We start from the raw sequence: 12,404 nt of genomic DNA on the forward strand, positions 1-12,404 counted from the left end.
AGCAGGCACGCTGGGAGGAAATCAGGCACGTCAGGGAAATGTTTGGTATCGAAAGGATTTAGTTCACATTATTATGAAGAGATAATTTCTGGTCACAAGCACACACCAGCCTGCTAAGGCTATGCTCGGCTTTAAGCACTCACCTAGCTACCCTGCAAACTGCATGAGCCATTTTCAAGCTCCCTTCTGTTTCTCTTCTCCAAGAAGATTTCTGCTTGGAGCAGGATTGTGCTGGTCCCAAGACACTTGTTAAAACCTGTCTCCACCACCGTTGGCTCTCATCTCTCTCCTCCTCCGTGCCTGCTCCAGCTGGTCCTGGAAGCCAAGAAGGGAGGCTGGCCCTAGGACCACTGCTGCTGCAGGCTCCCCACTCCTGGTCCCACCTGAAGGCATGCTGCCCACCCTGGCTCACCTGTAAGGACAGCAATGTCCTCATTCCTGACCACTGCAAAAAGTCAAAATTGCTCAGATCATACAAACCCACTAAAAGGAAGCAGAGACAAAGAACTAAATTTATAGAGAAAGCTGTGAAAGTACAATAGTGAAATCTTTAATGACGACTCCAAAGTAAACTCCTGATCAAAATTTGCTTCCTTCTCTTTCTTGGAGGAGTAATGAGGGTTCTTAAATTATTTGCCCTGGATGTTAATCAGCATCAAACCTAAAGGAAAAAACCCCGAAATGCTCTCTCCCCTCCTCTCCAAGAAATACAATAAATTCCTCCCCAACAAATAAAAGAAAATAGGCTGTCATTCCCTTTTTTTTATTACCTCCAAGATACCCTTGGATAACAAATCAGCTCTTAAAAAAAAGTATTCCATAAAGTTGACACTGCAAATTTAGCTCATTGATTTTTATACAGAAGAAAGCTAGTTAGTACGAGAAGCTGAGAAGGTTTTGTTTAGTAAATAAAGAATAGGAAGCAAATATAGTAGTATGCAGATAGTTAAGTGTATTATTAATATTCTATAAAGCATTTTGAAAAATGAAGCAAAAATTGTATAGATTATCTCACATTCACTTCATCCCACAAGAAGTACAATTCCTATTGCTATGGAACAGCAAACTCATATGAATTCTTGAAAAAAAACCCCAGCAAGTAAAAACTAAGCCAGTCCAATACCTAGTCCCCTTCCTCTCTTTTTCTAGGCTCAGCGGTGATATCTTCTTTTTGTACATGCAAGCTTAGGAAGATAATTAACGAGCTGTTTCTTATACACCTACAAAATGATGGCACTCTGCAATCTGAACATCACCCAGGTGCTTTTTCCTTTTTTATTTAGAATTCCTGCTCAATTTTGTGCTGTCTGATGGAAGATGAGGGGGTGGTGAGGAACATGGAGGAGAAAGCCACAGCAAGCTGCCGCACACACCATCCCATCCTGTGTTTGGAAGTGAACAACTCAGCCTGGAGGGAGTTCATTCCAACAGGGATGTGCTGAAGTGAGCATCCGGGGACTGCGAATCTTTAAACAAATAATGCTTTTTTGGCCTTTAACAAAAAGATTTCACACACATCAACTTGGTGCCACAACAGAGTAGAAAGACTTATATCCAACTTTACTCACTAATTTACAGTAAGATATTTTTTAGTTTGTTTTGTTGGAACAATGACTTCTGGAAAATATAGTGGGTAGGAGAAGAAATAATTAGAATGTGCTACTTGACTAAAATAATGAAAACGCATTTCATTATATAATGTTCTGAAACCGCTTTTTGTGTTTGTTTTTAATGGGTTTGTTCGGACATTTTCTTGGTAGCATTTAAATTAATGACTTAAGAAACAGCCAAAAATTTCCCAAACTACTCAGATTTTAAAGGGCATTTCCACACACCCCCCCCGTATATACTGTTTAAAATGTCTTACCTATTTACTGAAGTATTTTTCTCTTTTTTTTTTTCAACAGCTCAGCTAAAATAAACTTCTGTTTGAACTTTCCAAATTTCCTGCCCAAGCAAGGGTAACTGAGGCAAAAATTGTGCATGGTTAATAAGAAGAAAAATAACATTGGAATCTTCACATGCACAAAGAAGGGAAGGAGGAGAGAGAACAAGGCCAACTAGATGACCTCTCTTGCTCTTTGATTTCTCTTCTTTGAGGAGGTTCATGGTGACTAGCAAATCACTGAGCCTCTCTGACCTAGGCACCTGGAGTTGTGTTGAAGGAAAAGGTTTGGCCAGTTTCTCACTAATGCTTGTAAGAGCCCCACTAAACGCCAGGAACATTTCAACCAAACCAACAAATCAGTGATTGTCTGCCAAGGAACAAGTGTGGCTTCCCTAAGACTTTTCTCCACTTTTATCTTTTTACAGACCATCACACAAAACTGCTGGAATGACTGGATTTTCCAGCACAGAAAAGCCAGAAGCAAGGCTGGGCTTGGTGCTCCTCAACTTCTCTCCAGTTTCCTCTCTCACTAACCCCTTCTACGCCAAAAATCACATCAGCAAGACTATCCTCACCCCATCTCCTGCCATCAGATTCACCTGGTGCTGATATTTAAGGCTGTGAGTGTTGGGCATCCACCAAATGCACGTATCTGTTATTCCCCATGTGAACTGCAGTAGGTCAAAGTCTTCCTCCAACCTGGGGGAGACCTCAGGGTGTGCACAGAGCTCAGAGACCATTTTTCTCTCTTTCTTTGTGGTTCTTAAAAGTAGAGGCAAATAGTTTGCTGTGTGTGGAAGAGGATGAAGGAAAAGGAAAGGAGACAGGAGAACAAAGGCAGAATAAAAGACAGTACATGGGAAAAAAAAGAAGAAAATTATGAAGTACAATACAAGGCCAATAAACAGTGTCTACACTGTAGAAATGATGCACTTAAATGATTTGCTTCTTTTGATTCCTCTTTCCTCGGAAAATGATAGATCAGTTCATACTTTGAGGAATCTACTTAAGAGAAATCACAGCAAGTAGGAAAACACTAAACACATAATTTTCTATTTCTTTTCCCTTTTAACAAAACATTGGACAATATTTTATCAGTGACTAAATTTAATTAAAATAAATACTCTTACAGCAGATGACCTGATGCTTTCATATCTTTGGCAGTCTTTCTGTATAGCTTCTCATCTTCTGTAGCTACAATTCATAATTACAAACTAAATAATCTCAGGTTAATTCTGATACAAGATTAACTAATGTTGTATAGATTGTCACGTACTTGGCTTTCATGCTGTAGAATAAATTTTAAGCATATAATACTTTCAAAGAGAAAAAGAATAAAAACAATCAGTCACATCCAAAAGTCAACAACACACCCTACACCTCCAACATTCATGTGAAGTTTATGGTTTAGGTGTTTAAATATCTTAGTTTCCATTTAACCAATTTAGTAACTACTTCCAACCATATTAAACTCTGACAGTTTTATTTTTAAGAACTTTCAGAAATCAAGTTTTGTTCAAATTGAATACTTAACCAGTATTCATTAACAACTCAAGATAGGATTCAGTAACAGAATCTGACCTTAATTACCAATTATATACCGGATAAAATTTACGCTTTTGCACTCGTAGTACACGATCTTGAAAATGTTAGTGGCTGCAATTTTATTACCTCATGTGCTACAGTAAACAAAAGATTTGGAAATCGTTACTCCAAATTTAGCACAAAAGCAGGGACAAACCCAGAGGTGCTCATGAAAAAAACCTTGAAAAATTGAGATTGAAATCTGGAAAAACAGATACTGTTTTAAAATTATTATAAGGATATAGTTCTGAGCATGCAAATAGTTTAATTTCCTAGCTTAATTCCCAGTTGAACTACAGTCTATCATATGGCACCTTAGGAGTTGCCTCCTCATAAGATCGCCGGAGCAATGCAACCCAACCAGCACATTAGCAGCCTCAATTGTGGGCTATGGAGAAGTGTTTGTACCTGGAATGCTATTACAAGAATGCTAAGGCAAAAAGCCATAATCAAAGCACTGAAATACAGAAAGAAGGAAATAGGTCAAATCCCCATATCTATTTAAACTACTCGTAACATTGAATTTATGATGTTTTGGTTTATGGCACTGAGGAGGTGACCTGCAGGTCTTGATGACTCTCTGAGAACAACCACATAGCACACCAGGTTTATTCCTGAGCACTTTGCTGATTTATTTTTTTAATTCCTTGTGGGACACGACAGTATTTGTAGATAAAATACTGGGCTGCTTAAGGGAAAGTATAGACAATAATTATATAACTAGTTCAGAAATAGAAAAAGTTCAAAAAGCAATACAAATACCTAGGAGCCTGTAGATGATTCCCAATGAGGAGAGTCTAAAAGTTTACAGCAGTTTAATTTACAGAGAGGTGAGGAATATTTTACATAATCAGGGTATATTAAACAATAAATGTAATAGGGAAGGTCAAATTGAGCATTACTGGAAAAAAAAGACCAAACTGGAACTTAGGAGCTGAACATCTCACCAATTTTGTGTTACCAATTTATGTCAGCTCTCATTTCCTCCCCGCTTTCAGGCAGATATTTAAAATACATGTGTTTAAGATTTAGCTTTCCTACTGCAAATGAATTAATTGATCTATTCTGTTTGAGAAACACTTTTAAACACAATGAGACAGGAGCTCTTCAGTTTTTGTCATGAAGCACTAAAGCTGCATACTGGGGAATCTCAGCACACACTTTATGAAGAAGAACACATCCTGATAAGGGTAAACAGATAACGTTCTGGAGGAAGATCAGATGCGATTTTCAGAATACCACCCACCTGCTAATTGCACTGCTTTAAAGGTTAACCCCCCCCCCCAAAACACCTTAGTCCACAGATGGTTCTTGCAAAATTGCCCACTGAACCACTTGTTACTCTCCCTTGAAAACACTTTGCAGGGGCCACTTCAAGACAGGATCCTGATGAATCACTCTGAGTTTGTTTTAAAGAAATAAGGAAAGAGTTAAAAATAATTCTGGTTGCTTTAGAAACTGACATCCTTTGTTTTGCTTGAGATGAAATACCATTACATGCATGCAATACCCTTTAAACTTGCCTCTGTTCCAACAATAACTAAAGCTATTCTAAGAAACTTACCACCCAAAAGGAGATCACCATAGAATTACAGTAAGTTTGCCGCTGCGAAGCTGGAGTTTATTTGCAATATTACCAAAAATGCTCAGCCAAGCCTAGTTCAGAGTGACCTGACTGTAACCTTCAAAACATGATGGTGACTCGCTACTAACCAACTCCATCAAAACCACAGCAATCAAACAGCAAAAGGGCCTTTGCTATTTTCAACAGCAGCTTGCAGCTAACCGTATTTTCAGCAAATGTGATACTCAATCCAAACAACTAAGATGACATTTCTAACACAAGAAAAATTAAAATACTGCTAAAATTTATTGATCAAGCTAACGCCATGTGGTTTTATCATGCATTTTAGCCTTCCTGTTGCATTTCACCCAAATCGCAACCTTTTAGACTGCCTAACTCACATTCTCGTTTGCCGATACAGGCACTTCAGTTCTAGTCAGAAGCACGCCTGACCCTGACCACTGACCCTTCAGTATTTCTTTTAAACAACACCAACTTTTAAACTTGTAAGCTGTTTGAAGTTGGCACCACTTTATTTAAAATCATCTCAATTTAATTCAAGCACAGAAAGGAATTTTGGTTTTGCAATTTTTTAGCTTCCACAAACCCGTTCCCAAGCCTGTCCATGCTAAGTCATCTTCTGCACTCTCCCCTCCACCTGCCCTAACTCCCAACAGCTATGCTAATGGCCTACAAGAAAACAAACCTCCTGTTTTAACATCTGTCCCTGCCGAAATGAACCTCAAAGGACCACTTTGAACCAAGCCAGTAAAAAGTTTTCAAGTAATATATTGAAACATACTGATGTTACAGTAATAGGTACCTATATACAGTATATGATGCTACATGTGACAATATATGTGACCTGACTCTTAACTCTTGTGACCTGAGTCTATCTTAACATTTTGGAGATTGTTTTGACTCAAACTAAAATTAAAAACATTGATAGGAAAAACGAAGCTTAATAGTTTGCAAACTAAGCTGCCATCTCTCCCTCTACATATGCGTATGAATGTACACATTCTTAAGGATGCATAATTAACTGTAAGAAAACAGTTCTCAGAAACCAGAAAGCTAAAGTATTTATATCAAAAGCTGAATCTTTCTCACTCTATCTGCACAAATAAACCCACTGAAGTTGCCAGCTTTGTCAAAGTGAGCAAGATTAGGTTCTAAACATAAATCAATTTAAGCAGTCAGAAACCTACAAGAAGTACTAAAGTGGCTTTCAAATTCCTTGCAGATTTTTACAAATTAAAAGTCATTGACTTAATCTGTGGGAACAAATCTCATTTTTCCTAATGCAAATACCATTGCTATCACATTTCTACTAGGGACATTTAAAAGCTGAATAAAATTATGGTATTTCTAGATAGTATTGCAAGGGTGGTGTAGGGATGGGGAGTGGGTGGTGGTGAAAGGGGGTACTGATCTTACAATGCCATATTGTTTAAAATCCCAGGTATCCATCCCCACTGATCAGTCAGATCTGCGTTGTTCTGAATTGGTTTAATTTTGCTGGGGTTTTTTGGGTTGGTTTTTTTGGTTGGTTTTTTTAGTTGGGTTTTTTTTGCTTCCAAATTTTGCTATTTATTTATAGCTTTAAAAGTCAGTAAAGTGACTTGATTTGCGAGAAGCACTACAATCAGACAGATCTAAGATAAAAATAAAACTCATTATCTATAAGGTTGCTCTCAAAAGTCAACTATTACACTGGCATCACAAGAAATTAATTCATCAGTATATTTTTGACAAGCACAGTTTTTTTCTCTGAAAGGTCATTTTTCTAAATTAAGCAAAGTATTAAATATCTTTGCTGTTCTGTCACACATCTCAAACTTAACTCATGAAATGTTTTCACAGTAAAATCCAATTACATTTGAAATAAACATATGAAATAAAGTTTCACATGCATTTAGATTTGACATTTGTACCGTAAGCAATGTAAGCAAACAGTAAGACCTGTTTGTACATTTTATAAACTATATTAATGGAAAATGTGCCTATTTAGTAAGTACAGTATAGCCTAGTTTTGCTCAGAAAGTGTCCTTCTTTTAGAACTCTCCTAAATGCACACTGTTAAGCATGAGAGGTAGATCTGGACATCACTGCCCACTGTTTAGGATTTGGAATCATAGAATAGTTTGGGTTGGAAAGGACCTTCAAAGGTCATCTAGTCCAATCCCCTGCAAAGAGCAGGGACATCTTCAACTAGATCAGCTTACTCAGAGCCCTGTCCAACCTGACCTTGGCTGTTCCCTGGGATGGGGCATCTACCACCTCTCTGGGCAACCTTTTCCAGTGTCTCACCACCCTCACAGTAAAGAATTTCTTCTTTATATCTAATTTACCACCCACTCTTTTTCAGTTTAAAGGCATTATCCTCTGTCCTGTCGCTACATGCCCTTGTAAAAAGTCCCTCACAATCTGCGTGGGTCTTCTTTACTGAACTAGGAAACCCAGACCGATATCCTACACACCGTGCTCTGCTGCATGCTGCCTCTACCTCCCTCCACATTTGTTTCTGACTCCTATCCTCCCTCCAGAAGGTGCTTTGCTGGGCTGTTTCAACCAGCGGTGGCGAAGCCTTGTGAAAAACTATGGAAAATACCCACCTCTCCCACGTTAGAAAAGGAAACTTACCCGCAACACCAACAAGAAAAAGCAGCTCCACAGGATAAAAACCAGGGATCCATTGGTGCCAAGCAGCCATGCCAAAGACAACTTCTGTTTGTGAATAAATACAGTGCAAAGGATAAAGGTTCTTCCCCGTTTTTGCACCTACTGGAGTTCCTTTGAGATGAGGAAGATTTTCTGCAGCGCCTGCCTTCCTGGCAGGCGAGGGTTACAGGAGTGTCTTCACTTATGTAAGTGCGTTTCTTGAGTACACAATTACCCAACACACCCAAGGCACTCCAAGGTGTTTTTTTTTTTTAAAGAAAAATCAGTTCCTTTCCAGTTGGAACATATTTGTTTATTCAGACTTAAGTCTGGAAGTGAAACCACAGAAGCACTCTGAATGTGGTGCACCAAGACCTTCAGTTTCCAAATAAAGGAGACATTAATTTCTTGTTAGTGCAACTCTCTCCCTATATACTGGAACGTAGGCTGATATCCAGACTTGCAAGAGACCTCGACATTCACAAGAACCTCCTCCATTGTCACCTGTGCACCTTTTTCCTCCTACAGAAGGTCATGAAGTATCTGCTGAACATTCCTCCCAAAGCCACAGAAGACAGCTACCTACGCCAGCAAGCCCCACCACCATTTTGCAGCAGCATGCAATATGTGACCCTGTTCTTCCTAAATTAAACACTTCAACTCATTTTGCAAGAGAAAGACCACAGCAAAGCACAGGATATGAACAATCAAGAGAGTATGTGCCCATGAAAAGGCAAAGAGACTTTGTGTGGGGAGATAACTGGGATTGCTTACCTGCAGTGACATCTAAGAAATCTAACCCTGCATTTGAAAGGCCACCAGTGAAACCAAATGCAGGTCTGTCAGGCAGCACATGCACAGACCACAGGAGCCTTATTATAAGGATTTGTACCTGCCAGTTTCTTTAAAATACTTTCTCCCTCCTGAACAAGTCTTCAGCTAAAGGACATTCAACACTGTGGAAAGCTTCCCTTTGGGAACACATTCTGTGTAGGTACCAGTCACATCCATCATCAGTAGGTCTGTGCCAGGCAGAGTGCAACAGAGATCTCTGATCATGTAAGCAGGAATAAGTCTTTTTAACTGGCAACCTTGGTAGCTAAAAGCATGAAGGAATCCAAATCACTTTGATGCTGATGCAGGATTTTAGTCACATAGGTAGGTTTTTAATCATACAGGTCTGAAGGAGACAAGGAGAAATCACTGGTATTCATACCACCATCTGCCAGTGAAGGATTAGGACTCCATATAATGAGCAGTGTGCTAGACACATATAAAAGGGAGAAAAAAAACCAGTTAGTCCCCTTCTCCCAAGAAGTTTAACTTATATATACACTCTTAAAAAATACTGATTCTATTTCACAAGCATTACAGGTTCTGAATACTGATTCTATTTCACAAGCATTACAGGTTCCCAAAATCCATACCTCTGCTCAAGGTCCTAAACATCCTGACAAAGTCACTGAGTCTGTTCAGGTATCATTCATTCACCCTAAACACCATTTTTAATCATTTAATACAAAGCAAAATAGAGGAACTTCACAGATATACTGGGTTTGGAGGTACTCTAAAATTTCCTTGATTTGTCACTACCTTACACCTGAATACAGCTAAGAGGTCTGGAATAACGCAGTGTCATGCCAGGAGAAAGGAAGATAACTGACCTGCAGCCTGCTCTTCATGTCCTTCCCCAGCCACCCAGGGCTTTGGAAGGGTGGGTGGGTAAGCCAAGCTCTCTAGGTGGCCCTTGGGGCTGGTGGTGATACCCTGGCAGCTGCACATCACCACTAGGACTGCTGCAGAGATGGAGGCAGAGAGGGGCATTCCCACCACTGGCCACCACCTCAGCTGCAGATACCTCCAAGATACCGACATCAAGTTGAAAGGATGTTGACAAATATTTGCCCTTGTCATTATTTCAAGTGGAAGGAAAAGGTCAAGCTGTCTCAGGGAAATTAAACATTTTAATAGGAACAAGGACAAATAAGAAGTTGCCAGGATATAAAAACGCAACTTCTGTAAAACTGTTTGCGTTTTGATCTATGCAACCAACAAAGATACAGTGAAAATAACCATGCTACACTCTGCTTGAATGCTGTTGACATAAGATCTATGGGAGAGAAAATAAAAAGTAAATAACCAATCAGCCCGTTGTTACACTGCTGATTGCTGAAGATACGCAGCGGGAAATGATACACCCCATCTCACACAATTCAACAAGACTTAGCCAGAGCAACCCAAACTTTTATTTGTAATATTTCAATTCTAGCTCAGATTTGAGATGGCTGGCCATATTAATGTACAAATTTTTGCTCTATACTACATCTAATTTATATTTAAGAAGTAAAACTTGAAAACAAACAGTGGAACAGTAAAGCTTCCTCAAGGCATAATGCCAAGGAAAACCTGAAGGCTTCAGTAAACTGCACTAGCAAACACATTTTGGAAATATCTTGTACAGGCCAGTAAAAATCTCTGCACTGTATTATCAAAGGGGCTTTAAGTATTATACTGCAAATCCTGTGTAACAAGAAGCAGATCAAGCATATCAATCCATATGCTCTCCTGTAAAATTCCCCCTATAAAAACCAGGTTTTAAGAAAACAGGTTGACATTAAATGTCAACTGGAGATTAAAATGCATTATATGGCACATTATCCTCACATTTATCTCCAAAACAAGTAATACATATCCATGAAATCAGGGCAAAACAACCTGAAACACATCATGATTGAGGAACGCACTGTTAAGGTACACAGAGACTTCCTAATACCAGTCAATAATGAGATTCGCATTAGGACATTCCACTGTTTTGAAATTCTAAATGCAATGGCCATTTCTCCCATTCTAATACTACCTAAGGACACAGCTATCATTATTTGGCTACAGCAGTTTGACTAATTTGCTATAGCTTGGAGTGGCCTACATTGAGCTGACATATATCTTCCCCAGAAAAATTGTAGGCTCCCTTGCGGATGACAAGAAGATGTTGTCAGAGGAAACGTGCCGAAAACAACTTTTCTGCCAGAAATTCAGCAAATTTACATTATAAAATATTTTCTAGAATGGCAAGTTTCATATTTTCTTAAAAAATAAAACAACAACAACAACAAAAATTTATCCAAATCTTTCTTTCAAGTTTATTATTAATTTAAATTAGAAGCCATGCAGAACTTGAAAAGCCAAATTCAATACATTTGCACATGACACTAAGTTGGGGGGGAGTGTTGATCAGCTGGAAGGCAGGAGGGCTCTGCAGAGGGACGTGGATAGGCTGGAGAGTTGGGCTCATTCCAACAGGATGAGGTTCAACAAGTGCCGGGTCCTGCACTTTGGCCACAACAACCCCCTGCAGCGCTACAGGCTGGGGACAGAGTGGCTGGAGAGCAGCCAGGCAGAAAGGGACCTGGGAGTTTGGATTGACAGGAAGCTGAACATGAGCCAGCAGTGTGCCCAGGTGGCCAAGAAGGCCAATGGCATCCTGGTCTGGATCAGGAACAGTGTGGCCAGTAGGTCCAAGGAAGTGATTCTTCCCCTGTACTCAGCACTGGTGAGGCCACACCTTGACTACTGTGTCCAGTTCTGGGCCCCTCAGTTCAGGAAGGATGCTGAGGTCCTGGAGCAGGTCCAGAGGAGGGCAACAAGGCTGGTGAAGGGACTCAAGCACAAGCCCTATGAGGAGAGGCTGAGGGAGCTGGGGTTGTTCAGCCTGGAGAAGAGGAGGCTCAGGGGAGACCTCCTCACTCTCTACAACTACCTGTAGCCAGGTGGGGGTTGGCCTCTTTGAGTTTTCTGACATTTTAGTTTTTGTTGTTTTTTCCCATTAAATACAAGTTATAAAGGAAAACAAAGTCATACTTCTAAAAATAATGTCAACAATGACCTATGAATCTAATTTCAATGAGCTTTAATTGCAGATGTTTGAGTAGAGTGTAAATCTGAAGGTCATCTGACATACCCACAAGGAATGGTTTGGCACACATTTTTAAGTGTGGATTTAATATCTATTGCTTGTTCCAATCTATAAACAAAATTTACTACCTCATTATAGGGATTCATTCTGAAAATACTCCTGTTTTAAGTAATTTCAATAGGGATATGTTTTGCTTTTTGCACTAACAACACTGTAGCCATTGTAAAGCTACAAACAAGTATGGATCTCAAAATGCTTGTCTTTTCCATGTGTCCCCTACAATGGTAGGCAGGAACAGCTGAATATCTCACAGGGAATAAATTAGGTGCAGCTGATATGCCTTCCCCAATCCCATGTTCCAAACTCAGGTGAGTATTTGACTGCCCCACCAAAACACTTCCAACAGAGGACATCGGATAAAGAGACCAAGCTCTGAACTTAAACGCCTTAAGAGCAATGAAAAGCATTCAGACCATGCTCAGGCTGACTATAAAGCTCCAAAGGACTTTAGGAGAACCAGAATTTCATCTTTCAATTTTCTTAGGAAACCAAAACTTCCTGGCACAACCCCACAACATCCCACCTATCCGTGGGAACTCCCTTGTTATGACTTCCAATTCCCCGTGGCAAGCACCTCTGCAAACCAGCCAAATCTCACACAAAGGTTCACTTCTCTGTCACACCTGTGGAATCCCAGGGCGTAGATGAAAGTAAGGACTGACTGCCTTGGAAAGCATCCAGGCACAGAGCAATAAAAAAAACCAGGCAGCAAGACGCCTACCAGCAGCATAAAA

The 12,404-nt window shown here is 39.8% G+C and overlaps 1 protein-coding gene across 10 annotated transcripts in view; it reads right to left on the minus strand.

Moving 5' to 3' along the window:
• HIVEP1 (HIVEP zinc finger 1) overlaps positions 1-12,404 on the minus strand; it is a 131,859-nt gene that overhangs the window by 72,352 nt on the left and 47,103 nt on the right. The window contains exon 1 of one of the 10 annotated variants that reach the window (XM_051799126.1): positions 7,680-7,837. The exons of 8 other annotated variants lie outside the window; for them this stretch is intronic. In XM_051799126.1, the coding sequence (XP_051655086.1) occupies positions 7,680-7,749 (70 nt within the window). In that variant the 5' untranslated portion in view covers positions 7,750-7,837. Of the gene's footprint in view, positions 1-7,679; positions 7,838-12,404 lie in introns of those variants that run through there. One more of the 10 variants, XM_051799122.1, reaches the window with a different exon arrangement.

This window comes from Manacus candei, unplaced genomic scaffold (genome assembly GCF_025592945.1).
Source record: "Manacus candei isolate 608988 ecotype Guabito, Panama unplaced genomic scaffold, ASM2559294v1 h1tg000049l, whole genome shotgun sequence".
NCBI classification, from domain to species: Eukaryota; Metazoa; Chordata; class Aves; order Passeriformes; family Pipridae; genus Manacus; species Manacus candei.